At 49.1% G+C, this 21,449-nt stretch overlaps 1 protein-coding gene across 2 annotated transcripts; it reads right to left on the bottom strand.

Annotated features, from left to right (window-relative positions):
• Nucleotides 1-1,060: 1,060 nt before the first annotated feature.
• On the bottom strand, nt 1,061-21,431 carry topbp1 (DNA topoisomerase II binding protein 1). Of its 2 annotated transcripts, none has more exons than XM_079754347.1 (28): nt 21,180-21,431; nt 20,417-20,523; nt 19,780-19,914; nt 19,336-19,479; nt 18,971-19,152; nt 18,464-18,657; nt 17,500-17,676; nt 16,908-17,092; nt 16,326-16,489; nt 15,470-15,729; nt 14,579-14,910; nt 13,969-14,141; nt 12,189-12,400; nt 11,321-11,658; nt 10,280-10,459; nt 9,395-9,507; nt 8,197-8,320; nt 7,461-7,619; nt 6,956-7,061; nt 6,493-6,697; nt 6,112-6,335; nt 5,724-5,866; nt 4,860-4,953; nt 3,853-4,016; nt 3,004-3,132; nt 2,217-2,306; nt 1,602-1,763; nt 1,061-1,328 (listed from the first exon to the last, which is right to left on the bottom strand). In XM_079754347.1, exons 2-28 carry the CDS (start codon nt 20,501-20,503, stop codon nt 1,191-1,193), a joined length of 4,614 nt encoding a protein of 1,537 aa, XP_079610473.1. In that variant the 5' UTR covers nt 20,504-20,523; nt 21,180-21,431; the 3' UTR covers nt 1,061-1,190. The 2 variants fall into 2 exon arrangements, with proteins under 2 accessions (XP_079610473.1, XP_079610474.1); XM_079754348.1 differs by having other exon boundaries at nt 16,908-17,089.
• Nucleotides 21,432-21,449: the final 18 nt, after the last annotated feature.

The following is a 21,449-nucleotide window of genomic DNA, read 5'->3' as shown; positions in this document are numbered from 1 at the left end:
ACATTGCTGCAACAGTAAGCAGAGTTGGGGATCTTCTCTCAAATCTGTGTCCTCAGTGATCTGGGGGAGATTAACAGTCACGGGCATCCCGGGAGACCAAACCCCCCCTCCTGGTGGATCAATGTGTCGTGTGGCCATAAGGTTAATGTGATTCTCAAGTATTATTCCGTCCTTGAAGAGGTCCCAAGGCATGATGTCAAACATGACTATTTGACATCATAACATGGTATGATGTAAAATAGTTGAATAGATCACTGGTTCAAACCCGGGGCACCTGAAGGCGTCACAAGCAGACTCCTATTTGCACTCAAGCATTTATGAATGACCGTTAAAACCATAGCGTTTCTAAAGCAACGACCTGTGTTATTCAACGGCTAAAATATCCGGTGATTTGCCTTTAAACTCAACAGGTGTTTCATAACGATCGAGGTGTACATCATCTGATTTTAACTGATCATAGATAAGCGTAGCACAGATGGCAGTTCAACATTACATATGAGAAGTCAGATTATTAATATTCCCACCGAGCATACAACGGAGGATGTTTATTTCAGTTATTGCGGGATATGTTCCTCAAACTACCGATGGTTTAAGCTTTAGGTCACGTGACTTAATATCACATCCACTTTTAATCCCGGGCGTGAAGTCTGTATGCAACTATTGTATTACATCTCCGACAACACAGCCACAGTGCATGCAGTCTCAGGTTTAATATGTCAGTATGAATTATTAACATAAAATCCAGATTGCCAATTAGTTACTTTTGAATACAATTAAAATGTGGATAACAATGATTTTACTGATCGGTCCAACTGAAAATGGTACACCTAACCTTGCGTTGTCTGTTATAAGGATACACATTAACTCTATCGAGCAATTCATACATCTGCAACCATTAAGTCCTTGACTAACTGGTTGCTATTTATAGACCCGTTACCTGGTGAACATCTTCTGCCCTCTAGTGGTGAAGGTGTAGAAATGCAACCAATTAGGACGGGTGACTCGACATTTCTGCTCGACTCGTAGGTGTTAGTTTCTCATGATGTCGGCATTGTACCAATACCTTTAAAAACATCTAAACGACCAAACAATCAACTTTATGTTAATTTTATTTCGTACAAGAAATAACAATCTTATATACAGACTTGCATTCATCAGGATACGATTTTTGCTGAGGATAGCGGTGAATTTCATTGCAGACGAGATTTCTTCACGGCAGAGGCGTCGGCGGGGACTTTGCGTTTGCGGGAGGGGGTGGTCCCGGGGGCTTGTTCGCACTCGGAGGAAGCCTCGGGCAGATAGTACAGGTGTATGGGGGGTATGGGCTCCTGTAGAAACCAAGAATACACCAGGATGTCAGCTGATCCGCTAGCTGTGAAATCACTGAGCTGGGCTGGGTGTTACTGCCTGCTAGAAATAGCTGAGGGGTAGTTAACACACACACACACACACACACACACACACACACACACACACACACACACACACCTCCCTCCAACACACTGCAATAAACACGTGAACACGCTAACATTAACAGCCTAACACACACACGCTAACATTAACAGCCTAACACACACACACACACACACACACACACACACCTGCATGAGGTAGTCGGCGATGTACTCTGGCTTGACGCAGGTCACCCCCTGGGCGGAGGCTTGAGACACGTCCACCCTGAACTCCCCGGGCTTCAGGCGGCTGAAGTCAGCAAACAGGTGGGTGGCCTCCCGGTAGGAGGAGGTGTCCACCCCGGACAGTACCTGGAGGACGGGGAGGGACCGGAGGCGGTTACCATGGAGCCCCCCAATGGCTTCCCAAGTTGGTTACCTCATTTGTTTCCTTTGAACTCTTTTTCAAATGCCTTTTTTCCCCTGATTTTTTCAGAAAAACTTTATGAACTGCTAAATATTTCCTGAAAGAGGTTATGTTTATTATCATATTAGTTATGTTGCTGCAAACATGGGCACCGTTACTGAAGGAAATAGGAAGCACAATTAATACTGAAGAAGCAGTGCCATCTCTAGTAAAACAAAGGTCATTGCAACAATGGTTGTTCCTCATTAGTTGAACTCGTGCCAGGAGAATGGTGATGATGATGTAAGATGGCGATAAGATGGCCACTCCCATAAAGATTAATCTCAAATCACGAAGGCACATATCCATCAACTGTATTTGCTACTTAATGAAGAACTAGAGAGATATGGGAGGCGTACCTTGGCTCCTCCAGACTGCAGTAACCGCCTGAAGCCAGACTCTCTGGTGTGGTCGATGTTGAGCATCACGGTCCAACCACTGAACGCTCCCTGAGGAAAACATACTGGTTTAAAGGCCATACCAGTACACATACTGGTTTATAGGACACTACCAGTACACATACTTGTTTGTAGGACACTACCAGTGGATACTTTTTAAGAGACACTGCCAGTACACATACTGGTTTATAGCCACTACAAGTACACATACTGGATTATAGGACAATACCAGAAGAGATACTGGTTTATAGGACACTACCAGTACACATACTGGTTTATAGGCACTACCAGTACACATACTGGATTATAGGACAATACCAGAAGAGATACTGGTTTATAGGACACTACCAGTACACATACTGGTTTATAGGCACTATCAGTACACATACTGGATTATAGGACAATACCAGAAGAGTTACTGGTTTATAGGACACTACCAGTACACATACTGGTTTATAGGCACTATCAGTACACATACTGGATTATAGGACAATACCAGAAGAGTTACTGGTTTATAGGACACTACCAGTACACATACTGGTAGATAGTAGTTAGGTACTACTAGATAAAGCAAAAGACATGGCCCAGTGTGCATCACTACATGGTAATATTGTTGAACCTTTTTAAACAAACCCAAAGTCTGTTCTTGCTGCAATATAAAAAAAAATCCTGGGCCGCATCTAGCCTCATATTGCTTCTGAAATTATAAATATTTGATTGCCGAGAAAGAGTGTGCGTGTGTGTCTACCTCCTGGGTGGAGCGGTCCTGCAGGGCAGTCCTCCAGCGTTTGGCAGCCAGTGCCAGCCTCTTCTTGTGGGGACTGATGGAGGGCAGAGCATCCAGGATGTAACCACTGCCCCACTCATACTCATCCTCCTGGGGGAGAGGAGGGGAGGAGAGGAGGTACGAAGGGAGAGACAGGGATAGAAGGTTGGGGGTAGCGAGAGAGAGGGTGGTATGGTGGCAGGGGAAGGGAGGAAAGGAGAAAGAAAGAAAGTTGGAGGGAAGGAAAGTGGGAGATGGATGTGGGGGAGAGAAGGTTGGAGAGGGGAGGTAGAGAGAGAGAGAGAGAGTTAAGAGGGAGGAAGGAATTAACATGATTGGACAAGGACACCATTTCTCCACAGAAAAGTTGAGGTAAACTATTCATAGAACTCTTTCTAGTGCTTTATGAGTTCTAGTAAAATGAAAAGTTCTCTGCGATCAAGCAGTGCGTGTATAATATATGCCTGTTGGAGCCGGCTCATTAATCTCTTGCTCAAGGGCACTCCAGTGCTGGCCCTTTCTCATGGCTTCCCCCCCTTCAATTCATTCACGTCAACCATTCCACCACAACCCCTGACCTCTCCCGAGTTGGACTCAGACCGGAACAAAGTCAATGTCTGCCCTACACAGGATGCATGTAGAAAGAACATAGCCAACAGTTTACATACATGTTTTTCACTAAGGTTCTCTGAGTTCAGTTCGTCCACACTGAAAGGGGAATATGCCTACTTTGTCATACCACATGTGTAGACCAATTTCACCCTTTGCCCAATTCTGATTGGTCCCCTGTCCCAGGTGAGCAGGTGTGAACGCAGGTGTGTGACGGGGCACCTGCAGGAAGTGTGCGGCGGCGCGGCAGGCCTCCAGGTAGGAGCGGTGCAGGATCCACTTGCCGGCGGCCATAGCAGCCAGGTACTTCTCGTTCCGCAGGGGGTTCCCCACGATGATGTGGGTGCAGCTGGGGTCGAACGACTGCTTGTCCAGCACCACGCCCCCTGCAGGCAACCAACACCACATGTCACTTATAGCCCAGAAGCGTACACCAGAAACCATTATGGGACTGATACGACGATGTGGATCACAATATGATCGTTTAAACATTTTGGGTTGACAGTACCCAAAATATTTGGACATCAATAATGTCTCAGTTACTCCTATCGCTGCGTCTCTTTCCAAACATGGAGATGGTCTACTCTACGATGCCCTGGATATTTGCCACTGTCAACGCATACAGCTGAATATTCAGACGATTTGGACCAGAGCCTGCGGAACCGCTCTGATTTACAAGGGCCTCTCACTGGGTAATGTGGTCACCTCACGCCTCATCCATTACTTCCTGAGCCACACCGTTCTTCACGAGGGGCCAGCTGCTGCAGCCCCCGCCCTACGGCAGCTGGTTCCCTCCAGCGCAACACGCTCCTTCATCGTTTGCAGAACAACACATTTAGGGAAGGGACGATGAGGGGTTTTAATCTGGACCCACCTCGATTCTGTCCCAGAGTTTGTACTCTGGGCTCCAGCCGTCCTACTGTGTGATAGAAGGACTACGAGGAGACAGCACAGCTTCTTCCACTGAAGAATAATCCTTTTTGGATGGAGCTTTCAGAAGGGGATTTAAGGGAGTGTATATCTACAGTGGCCAGTCTACATGGGGTTGATTTAAAACCTTTACAGAAACTTTCAAAGTTTTCTACTGCTGGCCAAGTTTGTGTTCGCCAATTACTGACAGATCCCCCGGACTCCAGTGACATGATTGGTCAAAACCAATATCCAGCAGATTTGAGCTGGTGTTTGGGTAAGGAATCTAAAGTCTGCGTTTCAGACTGAGGGTTTCGTACCGAGCTCCTCGATCAGGTGGCTGTAGTCGATGCGCTCCTGGGGACTCAGGGAGGACAGCTGGAACCTGGGGGGCTGCTTCTCCTGGTTCTCCTCCTAGGGGGGAGGACATACACACTACCATTACCACCTGCTGAGGCCACCGCCAGCCGGATGTGGAGCTTGTTCTCTGATGCGAGTGTAACTGTCTTTAATTCCTTGTTTTGCAGTACCACTATACAATAGGGGCACATTAATTAACCATTAGTTCACTTAGTTAATCAACAGATTAAATAATAGTTATCTAATTGTCTATTAATAATTTGCTTTAACTGTGTCCATGAATTGTGTGTTTATGTGCTGTTCGTACTTAATAGGTTTAGCGTTCCCTTTAACCCCCTCACCCTGACCCTGATGCTAATGATACATAATAATGCTCATTACTGTAATCATACATCATAAACTAACATGACTAAAATGATGTAATGTATGTAAGCATTGTAAAGTGTTACTGCATCGTTTCTAAATTTAACTTGCTGCTGCAACACCTGAATCCCACTGGATTAATGAAGTGTTCTCTCATCCTATCCTCCATTTTGTAGACATCAACAACCAGTCAAACATTTGTTCATGACACCCCAAAAAGGTAAATGCTAAGAGTTTTTGGTTCCATCCCTTGACTCTGTCGTAAGTGTATCTTTCTGGGTTCGACCTCCAAAGTCCTAGGTTGAGCTGTAAGCTTCCTTGTGCAATGTGCCCAAATTGTCCTTAAAAGTAACTTTGAATATAAGCACCTGCTGAAGGACATCACAGTTGCGCTGTGTGACTGTGTGATAGGAGGGAGAGGTTGTGGTGGGCGTGGCCAGATATGCCAGGTGTGTTTCTACCTGTGGCTCAGGAGGTACCAGGGGCTTGGCCAGGGGGAAGGCTATGCTGGGGGCTTTAGGGGTCAGGAGGTCATCGCTAGCATCCTCCGCCAGAGGGGTCATCACTCTCTGGGCCATCTGCTGGTCAATGACATCACACGCGGCTGTGGACGTAACGGAAGAAAAGTAATGGGTTTGATTGGTTGTAGAAAGACAAGGCAGAGATGGTATTGGTTAGAGACAGAATAAGCTTGGATGTGATTGGGAGAATAAGCTTGGATGTGATTGGGTGAGGTAAGAAAAGGCGGAGATGTCATTGGTTAGAGAACGAACAAGCTCAGACGGGATTGTTCGTATGAAGAAGGCATTCATCTACATTACAAGCCTCAGAAGTCCCTTCTGTACTCACCCATCTCCACCAGCTCAGAGTCAGTGAAGCTATCCCTGAACGAGGCCCTGTTCTCGGGCGGGCGGGCGGGGCCCACGGGGTCAGAGTGCTGGGAGGGGCTGCCAGGCCACTGGAGGTTATCGGCCAGCTTGGCCCGCTCCTCCCGGGCCGTGGGGTCGTCCCACACGATCTGCTCGCTCTGGGACGGCTCCGTGTTCATGTCCAGAATCGCCTCCCTGTTCATCCTAGAGGGGAGGGGAGGAGAACACGGTGGTCATGCTCCCGGACGAGGTAATGTATTAAGAGTTTCGTTCAGGTTGCTTACTTACCATTCCGATGAAATGATAATGTGGCAACGTTACATACTCATCATATCAATGTAGAAGGGTCGAGTCTGTCTACCTGAAGGCGTCCATGGTGCGTCTGGTGCTACGTCCGGACCGGAGGCCCTTGACGTCGGGGGTGTTGGGGCCGGTGTCGGACCCCGCAGGCCCCAGCCGGCTGAGGCAGGCCGCGGACCTCCTCCCCGTGGTCAGCTTGGTGGCCGACATGATCTCCTGGAGCTGCTTCTGGAGCTTCTCCCTCATCTCCAGGCTCTCCGATAAGTCTGGAGGAACATAGTGGTGGAGGGTTCAGTCACCTGGTCAGTAAGAGGCGACCATCTTCTTTCTTCTTGGTTCTAAACGAAAGCTCGGTACTTTACACTTAAACATAATCTACTGAAAGATCTTTTTTGATTAAAACCAAATACCAAATCTTTCTCGATTGGCTCTGAGTTGAACCAATGAGACGAGCTCCTGTATAAACTATACAGTGCCGTATAGTTTGTGGTTCTTGTGGTCTGAGGGCATTTGCTAGGACAGACCTCTGCTCTCTGTAGTGTCATGTGCCTCCTCCTCTACAAACGTCTCTCCGTTGCTTTGACAACGGGATGTGGATGTGGATTCTTCTTCGGTGGTATTGAGATTGGGCTGTGGGGAGATGAAATGAGGAAATGAGTCTTGCATGTCCACATTAAGAGCAGGTACCTCATAAGGCCAGTGGTGACAGAGTAATATGCTAGCGGTTCTGGTTGTGGCGCTAGCTTATGGAGGGCCATCGGTTAATGAACGTACTATGCACTTACTAAAACAATACCATTAAGGAATAGGAAAAGCCTGAGAGAGTGTGTGAGGGCAATTATTATAACAATATTCAAATGTAACATTTAACCAGTTTCCATACTGTTATCTAACTTATCTCCATTTCTTGGTGTACATGTGGCCTTGGAGTAAAGAAATCCTGTTGTAATTATCCCCCCCCACTCTCTTTTCTCATCATCTTCCATACCTGTAGCCCCCCTCACAGATGGGGGGCTACTCAGCACTCACCTGGTTGCCGTGGGTGATGGTGAGGTCACGGAGCTGGGTGCGTGTGAAGGGGGGCGACCTCTGGGAGTTGTTGGGCACCTGGCTAAGACTCAGGCTCATCTTGGGGTTAAAGGTGAAGGGGTACAGGGACTCTGGGACCCGCTTCTGCTCCTCGGCACACTGGAGGATGCAAGGCAGCATTAGTATCATCTGTCTTTATTAAAGCATTTCAATAAATACATCATGGAAGATACCTTTAAGAACTGACTGGAGCCCAAAGGGATCCCTTCAATGAGCTTGCTCTGTATTCAATTACAATTACAATTAGGGCATTTAGCAGACGCTTTTATCCAAAGCGGCTTACATCGGTTAATATACACATTGACACACCGACGGCAGAGTCAACCATGCAAGGCGACAGCCAGCTCGTCAGGAGCAGTTAGGGTTAAGTGTCCTGCTCAGGGACACATCAACAATCAGCTAGGAGGAGCTAAGCCGAGGGTATATCGATATCGATATTCAAGAGTTGGATTCTATAATCTATAATTTGATTAGGGTTATTGACTCCCTGATGAAAGGTTCTGACTTTGAACCCCGATTTCTGCATTCTGACTGTAGGCATCCTTCAGCATAACGCACCGACCCGTACCTGCTCCTTAATGACCTGTGTCTATAACGTCCTTGAGGACATTAAGGACACTATCACGTGGTAATGCATGGCTGTAAGGTGTGTGTATGTGTGCTGGGATGAACCCACCGCGTGGAGCCAGTGTTGGGACACCACCCGCAGCCCCCTCTCCTTCACCCCCCGGTACTCCCGTGTGTTGTCCCCCACGCGGCCCTGGTAGATGTAGTGGGTCACGCTGTCGTCACATGACCACCTTGATCGCACACACACAAATTCTAATTATTTCAATGGCTGATCAACGTCACACAACTGGTGGTAAAATGGGACCCTTTTAAAAAGAGTCCTAAAACATCCAAAGCAAAGACAAAACAACAAAGATTTAATTTCCCCTGAGCAGTCGCTGTATTGGAACAACAATACTAGCAAGAAAAACTTAGAAGAGGCATGGACTGAGCTACTAACCTAATGTCTCACTCGAAGAGACATGAGGAGTGAGCTACTAACCTAATGTCTCACTAAAAGGGACATGGAGTGAGCTACTAACCTAATGTCTCACTAGAATAGACATGAGGAGTGAGCTACTAAACTAATGTCTCACTAGAAGAGACATGAGGAGTGAGCTACTAAACTAATGTCTCACTCGAAGAGACATGAGGAGTGAGCTACTAACCTAATGTCTCACTAGAAGGGACATGGAGTGAGCTACTAACCTAATGTCTCACTAGAAGAGACATGAGGAGTGAGCTACTAACCTAATGTCTCACTAGAAGAGACACGAGGAGTGAGCTACTAACCTAATGTCTCACTAGAAGGGACATGGAGTGCGTTACTAACCTAATGTCTCACTAGAAGAGACATGAGGAGTGGGCTACTAACCTAATGTCTCACTAGAAGGGACATGAGGAGTGAGCTACTAAACTAATGTCTCACTCGAAGAGACATGAGGAGTGAGCTACTAACCTAATGTCTCACTAGAAGAGACATGAGGAGTGAGCTACTAACCTGAAGTCTCATTAGAAGAGACTTAAGGAGCTACTAACCTAAAGCCTCATTAGAAGAGACCTGAGGAGTGAGCTACTAACCTAAAGCCTCACTAGAAGAGACCTGAGGAGTGAGCTACTAACCTGAAGCCTCATTAGAAGAGACCTGAGGAAGCTACTAACCTGAAGCCTCACTAGAAGAGACCTGAGGAGTGAGCTACTAACCTGAAGCCTCATTAGAAGAGACATGAGGAGTGAGCTACTAACCTAAAGCCTCACTAGAAGAGACCTGAGGAGTGAGCTACTTACCTGAAGCCTCATTAGAAGAGACTTAAGGAGCTACTAACCTAAAGTCTGCCCCCAGCGAGGCAGCGATGGAGTTGAGCTCTCCCTGCATCTTGCTCAACTTCTTCCCCACACAGACCACCACTCCTGCCAGCAGGCCCTCCGGGGTCTTCTCCTGGACATGACACACAAATCCAGAACCGGGACTCTTAATAACATAAACAAGCAGTTTGCACGGGGAGCGTTTACAGTTTCAATTCTTCCCTCACAAGCTCAGCCCGGGAGTCAAGCTACAGCAGACAGTGCTGTAATAAAGGCTAGGTTTCAAGAACGCCTCGGTTTGATTCACATTTAATTATCAGAACAAGTAAGTACTATGGCTACAACTGTTGTCTGCATAACACTTGGGTTACGCAGTTTGGAAATCACTCTCTCTCATCTTCCATTAAAGAGGAAGGAATTAGCAGGGAGTAGCCGTGTCCTATGAAGATATAGATACTTCAACAGCTTCCACTTACATGGGGATGTGTGAATAATGACAAGTATAAGACTACTCTTATATAAGCAGACCTAATAAATTAAACCCACAGAGGGGAAACCAGAGAGAAACCAGCTCTCCAGTGAGATTCAGGCTGGTTATTCCTATGACCGATGACAATAAAACGGGCTGTATATTTACAGTTAAGTGTAGCCTACCTTTATTGAGAGTCGGGACGATTTAAAGTGGAATTAGGGTAAATGCAGGACAATCATTTATTTTCCCAGTGACTAAAAATAATGATGGCGCGTCTCGTCCACAATTCCTCTTGTGCACAATAGTTTGAGTCAGGTGATCGGCTCCTGTTATTGCTAGTTGCCATCCAACAACAAGGTACTGCTCCTCCCTGTGAGACCCACCTAGAAGCATGCTGTCATAGCTTCTCCTTCTGATATAGATGAGCATGTACCTGTGGTTCAGGCATCTTGCTGAGCTCAGGGCTGGCGCTGAGGGCCTGCTGGTTGGGGCAGCGAGAGCTGTTGGCCAGCGCCACCTTCAGGTTCCTGTTGATCACGTCGGTCAGAGGAGTCTCCGTTCGCTCCCCCGGCTTCACCCGGCCCCCCGGGGTGTCCAGTGCACCCAGCGCGTCCTGCAACGCGCCACGGGAGACAGAGGGAGGGTTACACTGTTGATATATTGTGGCATCCCGCCGCTGAACCTCGAACCGGGCGGGTCCGAGGACACGCAGTACACGGGGGTTTACCGTCGTCACCCTCCAGCCGGCGACAGAGAGCACCACGTCTCTCCCCCCAATCAAGGGAAAGGACCAGGAGCCGGACTTAAAAGGGGCACCAGACCGGGCGAACGGGAGAGTGACACGGAGGGAGTAAGCACCAGACCAGGAGAACGGCAAGGGACGCGGAGGGAGTACGCACCAGGGCGAAGCGACACGGAGGGATTCCGCACAGCGCCGGGCAAGTGACACGGTGGGAGTGCTCGCTAGACCGGGAGAAGGGCGAAGCGACACGGAGGGATTCCGCACCACGCCGGCGATCTAGAGGCTCACGGAGACCCTAGCACGAGTATACGGACTATTCATTCTGTTGAAATAAACACCGACTGCGGCTTTAACCCCTGCTTTCCGTATAATTCCTGCTGGGTATCTGACACTTGGGGAGACGGGTTGCCATAATATACATCAGCACATTAGCTCTGATGCAGAGTTTAAATGAGCCAAAATCAAGGATACAACAGCGCCCTCTGTGGTAACAGACAGGTTTGTACAACTTTACAGTGAAAAACATGAATAAACTGTATAAACCAACCAATAAATTAAATGTTTCAAATAACTTTGATAAGAGCAAATTATATTATAGCCAAATAAATCAAGAGACCATGTTTGTATTTTCATCGTATTTTGTTTCCATTTATGAATATATTTTATCTAGAGGCTTTTTATGTTGCTGATAAATTCAATGATTTCATTGAATCAACGTTATGGCTGGGCTACCTTGACATTGAAGGTGGGTCTGAAGAGCTGGTCTCGGCTGAGGAAGCGCGAGGGCGTGTCCAGCTGGAGCGGGGGCTCCTTCTGGAGGCCACTCCCCTGGCCCGCCTGCGGCCCCGCCCCCGGGATCCGAGGCTCCTCCCCCTGCTCCTCTCCGAGGGGCTTCATCTGGTCCAGCACCGAGCGGAACACCTTGGACTGGAAGCGGCCCACGTCCAGCGGGGTGACCGCCTTGCCGCTCTGGCGCCCCAGCAGAGGGAACTCTGGGGAGAGGGAGTGCAGCGCAGGGGGGGGAGGAGCCACGCGCTGGGAGCCGCCCACAAAGCTGTCGTCATCCCTCTCTGCCAATCAGAAGAGGGGAGGGAGGGGTTATAGCGTGAAGAGCTACTGGTTTGGTCAACTTCCTGCTCATGATATGATATCAGGATTTGTAATCAATTATTTGGAAGTATTTGTGTATGTCTTGAGGAGTTTGTATTCATTACCAGTTTTTCTAATGCATTCATAGCAAATGCCTTTGAGTTATGATTAAACTATTAACTTAAAAGATGACATATTATACCGCCAGTGTGATACGCCGTTACAAGCCGTTTCGAAAATCAGCCTCTTCTGACATCACAAGGAGGCGTAATAACGGCTAATCACACTCACACCTGGTGGTATAATATATCACCTTTAAACTATTAATATGCAACCAACTTTGTAACCAGAACCATAACTTAACATTTTGAAAAAAAGAATCATGCTTTGTAACTAATGTCATAATTTCAACCATTTTGAAACCTAAATAATTGATCAGATGTAATATATTATCATTGTAATAGCTTCCTGCCGTAGAGCCTTATGAGGCCTCATGACCGCCCCCCCTCACCGGGCGAGGGGGGGCGGTCCACCAGGTACCGGTCCTCGGGGGCCCGCTGCCCGGTGCGGGCCGACTCCAGGATCCAGCGCATGGTGACGGCGGGGAGCCCCCACTTCTGGGCCGCCTGGTACTTGGTGCCCTCGGGGGTTTGCAGCACCAGGTGGCTGCTGGCCAGCATGCCCTTCTTCTGGTTGGCCGTACGCACAAAGTAGTCCTGGACACTGGAGGGGGATACAGGATCATTACATAGAAAGAGACAATGTACACGTGTGAATACATCAAATTTCATATGAACTAATACATTCTAAAATGTAATTCATTAATCTCAAAAATGTAGCCTGGACTAAAGTTATCTTATAAATCAGCCTTCACAAAAGTCTTCCACTAGCAGCATCTGCAACACTCAGCCTCCGCCACACTCAGCCTCCACCACAGTCAGCCTCCACCACAGTCAGCCTCCACCACAGTCAGCCTCCACCAGTCAGCCTCCACCAGACAGCCTCCACCACAGTCAGCCTCCACCACAGTCAGCCTCCACCACAGTCAGCCTCCACCAGTCAGCCTCCACCACAGTCAGCCTCCACCACAGTCAGCCTCCACCACAGTCAGCCTCCACCAGTCAGCCTCCACCACAGTCAGCCTCCACCACAGTCAGCCTCCACCAGACAGCCTCCACCACAGTCAGCCTCCACCACAGTCAGCCTCCACCACAGTCAGCCTCCACCACAGTCAGCCTCCACCACAGTCAGCCTCCACCAGTCAGCCTCCACCAGACAGCCTCCACCACAGTCAGCCTCCACCACAGTCAGCCTCCACCAGTCAGCCTCCACCAGACAGCCTCCACCAGTCAGCCTCCACCACAGTCAGCCTCCACCACAGTCAGCCTCCACCACAGTCAGCCTCCACCAGTCAGCCTCCACCAGTCAGCCTCCACCAGACAGCCTCCACCACAGTCAGCCTCCACCACAGTCAGCCTCCACCACAGTCTGCCTCCACCACAGTCAGCCTCCACCACAGTCAGCCTCCACCAGTCAGCCTCCACCACAGTCAGCCTCCACCACAGTCAGCCTCCACCACAGTCAGCCTCCACCAGTCAGCCTCCACCACAGTCAGCCTCCACCACAGTCAGCCTCCACCACAGTCAGCCTCCACCAGTCAGCCTCCACCAGACAGCCTCCACCAGTCAGCCTCCACCACAGTCAGCCTCCACCACAGTCAGCCTCCACCAGACAGCCTCCACCACAGTCAGCCTCCACCACAGTCAGCCTCCACCACAGTCAGCCTCCACCACAGTCAGCCTCCACCACAGTCAGCCTCCACCAGTCAGCCTCCACCAGACAGCCTCCACCACAGTCAGCCTCCACCACAGTCAGCCTCCACCACAGTCAGCCTCCACCAGTCAGCCTCCACCAGACAGCCTCCACCAGTCAGCCTCCACCACAGTCAGCCTCCACCACAGTCAGCCTCCACCACAGTCAGCCTCCACCAGTCAGCCTCCACCAGTCAGCCTCCACCAGACAGCCTCCACCACAGTCAGCCTCCACCACAGTCAGCCTCCACCACAGTCTGCCTCCACCACAGTCAGCCTCCACCACAGTCAGCCTCCACCACAGTCAGCCTCCAGCAGTCAGCCTCCACCAGACAGCCTCCACCAGTCAGCCTCCACCACAGTCAGCCTCCACCACAGTCAGCCTCCACCACAGTCAGCCTCCACCAGACAGCCTCCACCAGTCAGCCTCCACCACAGTCAGCCTCCACCACAGTCAGCCTCCACCACAGGTGTCCTCACCTGGCTCCGAGGTGCTTGGCCAGCTCCACCAGGCACTCCCTCTCCGCTCCGGTGAACTGGCTGACGGAGAGCACGCAGGACGTGAGGGGGGAGCAGCCGTCCTTCACCTCCACCGGGCTGAACAGAGGGTTGGAGAGGACGGGCAGCACACACTTCTTCTCCACACACAAGACCTGGAGGAGAGACCCCGGGCCAGATGAATGCTCGCACAACTAAATGGTTACCATCGTAGCACTTAAACCATATCCAGTTAACAGCGGGTGCGTCTGATTGAGTCTTTGGTTTCCGTCTTTCACACGCCAGGAAAGTAATTCATATGCCGTCATTCTCTTATGGACTATTCTATAATTCAATCATAAGACGAAGTACAATGGGAAATCTATAAATTGTGATACAAAACTACTTCATCTTTAGGTACCTTTTCTCTCTGCGAGTGCCCATGAGCGACATAATCCTGCCATAGAAATCCTGTTTATTTGATTCCCATATATATTTTGTATTTCTAACACTATTGTCAATATTTCGGCTGTTATATGCAGCCCCTACAGGTGCGACCCTTCACCGGACCAGACCGGACGGAGCCATAAGACCAGGAGCAGAGGCGTCTCACCAGCCAGGTGTCGGTGACCACCTCGTCCACGGTGGCCTCCACCTCGCAGCCCAGAAGCGGCACCACGCCGTAGTCCGCCACGGCCCGGGTGCGGCCCGTCAGCACCTTGCCCCCGTTCTCCATCACCAGGTGGGCCAGCTGGGCGTCCTCCTCCGAGCCGAAGCCCAGCAGACGGAAGCGCTTCCCGGTGAACGGCAGACCCCCCTGGCTGGCCTGGTGCAGGGTGGCGTCCGCCTCGGTGGAGTCGCTGGGTTCTGCCGGGGCCCAGCGATCTGGCTGGGGGCCCGGGAGACTGCTCATAGAGCGTCTACTGTCTGGTGGGGGCATCTCCACTGCAGCGTGGAGAGAGGGGATTTATTATGTCCTAGGTAAATATGTTTAAAGAACCATAAGCAGCATGGAGATTATATTAATCATATTAACAATTCCTCATTATACTACAATGTTCCTTCACTTCATTTGTATTACAGTTGGACCAGCCTATGGTACTATGCCTTTCATAAATATGACAAGTGTCTTTTAACCGACAATTACTTGAGAGGCTCAAGGCCCCAAGGAATAGCTATCGGCTAATTTGATTTAAATGATAGATAAACCGATAGCAGCCAATTAAATTCCCATTAGCTCTAATTGGAGGTTGGACAATTGGTGAAGTGAAGCCATAGCGACTCCACATTTCTGTGGAGCAATCTTGTTTTTGACACAATGAACACCTACATACCTACCAGATTCTAATATATTCAGTTCAATACTGAAACCAAATATCACCCTAGTTATACATATCAAAGTCCTGGTGAAAGAACACCAACTAATATAGCAACCCCTCCTGGTGCATACAATTAACCAGAGGGTCCCCAGGAGGTTTTATTTTCCATTGTCGTTGGTACTTGCCTATAGTGGGGTCGTCATCCAAGTACTGGGAGAGCAGGTCCTCCTCTGCCCTGCGGTGGGCGGGGGTGCTGGGGCTGGCGGCCGGCGGCTCTGGAGTGGCTGAGGTGGAGGCGGCTCTGGAGGTGGAGGCGGCTCTGGAGGTCTTCGGGGCCGAGGGGGGAGCCGGAGGCAGGCAGTCCTGGTGGAGGAAGTCGTCCTCTGGGAGCAGGCTCCCCCTGGAGTAGCTGTCCAGCAGCCACTGCACCGTCACCACGTGGGGCCTGGGGGGCGGGGGAGAGAGGGCTCAACACTCTGGATCTGGGTCCCCGTGTGCGTGCTGGTCTGCTGGTCACCGGCCAGGCTCTCTGAACCCACCGCCAGACATATGACCTCGTAAGATAAAGGAAACTTTAGCGAACGGACGACAGCTAGAGCCAGCCCGAGCAGTCGGTGCTCACGTGTTTGTGTGTGTGTTTGTGTGTGTGTTTGTTTGTGTGTGTTGCCTGTGACGCGCGAGACCGGGAAACGGCTGCAGCACTCTGGGTCGGCCAAAGTGAAATACAATTTCCTCCCCATCAGTCCGTCTCCTTTAGCGAGGAACCCTTCATTGGCAACAGACATTGTTCCACTCATCTTCACACAGGTCCTTCATCTCAGAGGGCTGGGCTCCACAGAACTTTCTCCCATGAGTTGTAATGTATATATTTTGCCATATTGAGAATGATCATTCTGTTCTAGAGGTCTTCTTTTTTTTTTTTTTTTTTTACTTATTGGGGTCAATGGCAAAAACAACCTAATGGAGAACAAAGCTCTCCTTGACTCCTTTAGAGGCGTGGTGATGCCAGCGGAGCAGCGAGCCGACCCAGGGAGCTCTGACCTGTGTGTGGCCTTGGCCAGGGAGGAGATGAGGTCCTTGTCCGGCTCTCCCATCACCACGTGAGTGAGGTCATCGCTGGGCTGGTTGAAGCGCAGCCCCCCCGCCAGGTTCACCAGCCTCCGCAGCTTGTCCAGCTTCTTCGGTGGCAGCCCGCACAGATACAGCTGCACACAAAATAAGAGCATTATCATTGCTCAATTCAAAATAAGAGCACACACTGTCGCTATGCATAAATGGGATTTAGACCCGTCAGTCATAAAATAAATTCACCATTTCATATATTTATGTCTTTTGTATTTCAAAATAAAAGTCTCTGCGTGTCACACCAAGCAGTAATAAGTATTGTAAGTCTTGAAAAAAAAAGGCCATACAATTACTCTTCCTGTTACTACATAATGTTGATATTGAACTGCTAATACTATGATAACATTCCTTGAAACCTGAGAGTAATTTAACATCACCCAACACTAAAATCTTCACAGTACACCCTGTCCATTATTTAGCTTCTGCACGTGTAGGTACTGTATGCAGCCAGGATCTCCAGGGAGGCAAGGATGGAGAGCTCCAGCGTTGCTAGGTTACCTTGCATCCGTCCAGCACGTCATCCGTACGGCAGGTGGTCAGGTCCAGTGTGTCGATGGGGTCTTTGGCCTCCAGGCAGCAGGTGGTGGTGCTGGTGAGGCCGGTGGCGTTGGTCAGGGAGGTGTCGTTGATGGTCATGCTGGTGTTGCCGGAGATGCGGCTCAGACCCAGCAGGGAGGAGGCTTCTGGTGGAACAGAACCACAAGCTCAGTACAACGGCAAGAATGACAGGCAGTACTTATGGTGAATAAAGATACATAGTAATTAAGGGGAAGCTAGGGCTAAGTCGGTCAGGAAGTGGACACTCGGGACCTCACACAGAACCATAGACCATCTTGCCCCTGGATGTACCAACTAGCAAATGGTGACAATGATAAAATACATAAATATTATTAGTACAATTCGAAATGTAAACTCAATTGTACAAAGTGGTTTAAAGTGTTTTTTTAACCATCAACTATAAACATTGCCCAGGTGTAGGCATACATGAACACCACTTGATGAAAACTTCAATGACTAACTGTTACCCTGGTAACAGGGTGTTGTGTACCAAGGCCCTGATCAGACCCATATGGTGCTCCAGATCTCTCACCATCCTTCCTGCTGCCCCTGGTGGGTGTGGAGGTGTGGAGCTGGGTGGGTTTGGCGGCGCCTCGCTCCATGGTGTAGCGGCTCTCGTCCTGGCAGAAGCCCTTCTCTATGCTGTCAAACAGCCAGTGGAGAGACACGCAGTAGATGTTCCACTTCCTCGCACACTCGTACTTCTGGCCTGTAACACACACATTCAACGCACCAGGCGTTACAGATGACTTGAAAAGTTCTGAGTTCAGTTAGATTTGGTTATGATGGGGAAATCAGTTTGGCAATACATCACGTAAACACCCTCACACAATGCAGGCAATCATACAGCATCATTTAACTAGATAATTAGTAGTACAAAGATTACTTAAACATCACAAACAACACACTAAATCACACAAATTAACTTTGCTACAGTAGTAATATACCCTTTTCTTATTCACACAGCACCTTTGCAATACAGGCACCAAAGTACGTCCCAATCCACAGAACAGAGAATGAGGAGTAGAGATTGAAGAGTAGAGAATGAGGAGTAGACAATGAGGAGTAGAGAATGAGGAGCAGAGAATGAGGAGTAGACAATGAGGAGTAGAGAATGAGGAGCAGAGAATAAGGAGTAGACAATGAGGAGTAGACAATGAGGAGCAGAGAATGAGGAGCAGAGAATGAGGAGCAGAGAATGAGGAGTAGAGAATGAGGAGCAGAGAATGAGGGGCAGAGAATGAGGGGCAGAGAATGAGGAGTAGAGAATGAGGAGCAGAGAATGAGGAGCAGAGAATGAGGAGCAGAGAATGAGGAGCAGAGAATGAGGGGCAGAGAATGAGGAGCAGAGAATGAGGAGCAGAGAATGAGGAGCAGAGAATGAGGAGCAGAGAATGAGGGGCAGAGAATGAGGAGCAGAGAATGAGGAGCAGAGAATGAGGGGCAGAGAATGAGGACCCGGGTATGAGGACCCGAGGGGGGGGACCAGCGCTCACCGGTGGGCTCGCTGACGATCAGGTGGGTGCACTCGTTCATCTTGAGCTGCCCGGTGTACTGCGCCCCATGCTCCTGGCAGAGCCGCTGCACCTCCTTGCGCTCCACGCTGGACAGCCCCGTCACACAGAGGATGCAGCCCTGGAGCACCGGGCAGCGGTGGGCCTCCAGCGGCAGGTCGGTGTACCTGAACAGACTGGGGGGAGCGCTGCCATGGTTGGTACTCCTGTCTGGTACTGTTGTGTGTCTGGATATGTTTTCAGGATATTTTTACACTTCCACTACTGTCCGCTTCTTTTTGCCGTGAGACATACAATTCCTGTGTGGGATTAATCATTTACCATCGCTGCCGAATTGTACATGATTGCATCTAACGTCCATATTAAAAGCCATTTCATCATCTGCTAAAAAAGTACACAGCAACAGCAAATAACAATAATGCATATCAAAAAGTCAGCCCCTGAATATGACAGCTTCCACATGCCCACTCCTGTCCTCCGTGCACGTACCTGTCCTGCGATCTTTCCCAGCATGCTTTGACCCAGGAGGGCAGCAGTACAGGTTTGCCCAGACTGGCAGCCACCAGGTACTTCTTACTGCCCACTTCGCCTGCGATCAGGTGAGTGACAGACACGTTGAGGTCCAGGTAGACTCGCCCGCCCATCAGCTGCACCATATCCATTACCTCCAGCTGGACACACCCACACAACAATAGCAAATAAAGTAGCTTTTACTAAAATAACGATATCTCACAAAATCGGTCTCAAGGGTATGTCCAACAAAACATCCTCCCATTGCTAAGCAGAAGGTCTCAGAGTGTGTTTGAATAAAAGAGCGAACAAGACAGAGAGAACCGCCCATGAAAGTAACTGACCCGTTCGGCCTTGTCCAGGCTGGTGCAGGAGATGGTGATGTCAGCCATGGCCATGTTGAACACGGGCTTCTCCGCCCGGGGAACACATCGCTGCTGCTGCAGACAGAACAGCACCACCAGGGGGCTGACCACCCTGCAGCCAAGCTACAGACATAACGACACCGAGGGAGAGATACAGGGATTGTCCCTCATGGATGGGCGTATACTTTATCTGTCTATCTGTACACCAATACGAAGCGTTTAGTCCCAATGTCCTCAGTCTACCTGTGATCATCCTTAAGCAAGATGTCCTCTCACAGATCAATAATGTATCTACACAATCAATTAAAGTCACTTTGAATAAGAACGTCAGAATGCAGAATTATCTTCATTCTAAATACTAATAGTATAAACAGTGGTACCCCAGCCCTTCTAGATATAACAATACTCAGACTTGAGCCCCACCTTCTTGCAGTGGTGAAAGGCAGGCGTGGTGAAGCTGCTGAACACAAACAGGGACTTGTCTTTGTTGCTGCATCCTAGAGCGGTTTCCTCAGAGATGCGCCTCACACACTTCTCAGACTGCATCTCCAATATGGCCTATACACAATGCAGTATAGTTAACAAAGTTATAATAATCTATGCAGGGCATGTACATCAGAATGGATTATGGGATTTTTGGTTGGCATACTCTCGAGTCCTCTATTGAGAGGACTCGAGAGTAGTAGTACTATAAAATCATAAATCAAAGTGAATATACAGCAGCCTAGGAAAAATAAAAATTGGTTTTGCCATGTCTCACATGAGAAATGTTATGGCTGTTTCAAACAAAACAATATCTTCCCAAAATGGCAGACGATTAATTAATAAATAAGAACAACAAACCCTTACTACCAACAAACTAACTAGCATTATACGCGACGTCATTGCAATGTGACGTCGCGATGAACAAGGCTCATATAACTGACAACAATATTGTGCAATACTCAATACTGACAGAACGCAATAACAGTTATTTGTAGAGCCAGGCCAGGATCATAATATATATCATGATATATTTAGTATCCGGGTTTAATAACAGTCGGTACTATGGATACAATACCTCGTATGCCTTCTCCGCATAGTCAGTTTTCTGTCCTCCGGTTTCAACAAACTTGACGAGAAACGCTTCCTTGGCCGGTGGTGACATTCTTGTGCTGTATGAGGAGCCTGCACAGCAGAAGAGTGCATGCTTATTTATGTCCACACGTTAGAAATCACAGAAACCACAGCTAGCATGACAGGCTACAGCCGCCAAAGAAGAGGACGTCCGCGGATCACAACCTCTCAGGCGCAGCTTCCTCCATGGAGCAAACAGATAAGTCTCATCTGATTGTTTTTAATGGGCATAAACCACCAATACCGCAACTCTTTCGACAGCTTGGATCATCCTCTTTGTATAGTCATGCCTTCCCAAACATCCCAAACATACACGTTTGTCATGTATGAGCAACTTTCTAGTTGTAAGCAAGTCTGTGAAGGGTTCAATGTTTCAAAGGGATCTGAAGTGATTGATGATCGGTTCAGACTTGTTGACAGGGGGTTTCTCCGGGAGTATCTTTAAATACAACCAGATAAGCCTTTAAATGTTCATGTCAGAGGACACCCGATGGAGGCAGCGACTACGGTGTAGTCGCCTGCGGCTGATGACAGACTGACGTTAACGGTATAGGTTATTGAGATGGAGCCGGTGGAGGACTGGTAGTATTCTCGTTATTGAGAGCCAGACGAAACTCTACCACTGTTGTCTTGTTGACCAAGTAAAAGCCATTGACAATGACCAGATAAACAAGCATATGAGGGGACGAGGGCAGCCCGTCACCTACCGTGTTATTAACAGTTATAAGAAGCACAGGAGCTCAGCCGGGGTTCAGCACCGAGCGGACAGGACGGCTTCCTCTGGCCCTCCGTTCAGTTCAACATGGAGAAACCGCGTACAATTCGTCTCAAAGGATTAGCACTCATGTTATCAGCGCCCAAAAAACGCCCTATATTGACGTACAGACAAGTACGCCAAACCCACTATATTCCGTAGTTCACAATGGCTCACACATAAGGGTCGCTCCAGTGTTGTTGTCATTCGCGCCAACGGCGTC

The sequence above is a fragment of the Pollachius pollachius genome, assembly GCF_949987615.1.
Source record: "Pollachius pollachius genome assembly, chromosome: 17".
In the NCBI taxonomy this organism is placed as follows: Eukaryota; Metazoa; Chordata; class Actinopteri; order Gadiformes; family Gadidae; genus Pollachius; species Pollachius pollachius.
The sequence above is the reverse complement of the archived record's forward strand: the minus strand, read 5'-3'. Positions and strand labels throughout refer to the sequence as shown.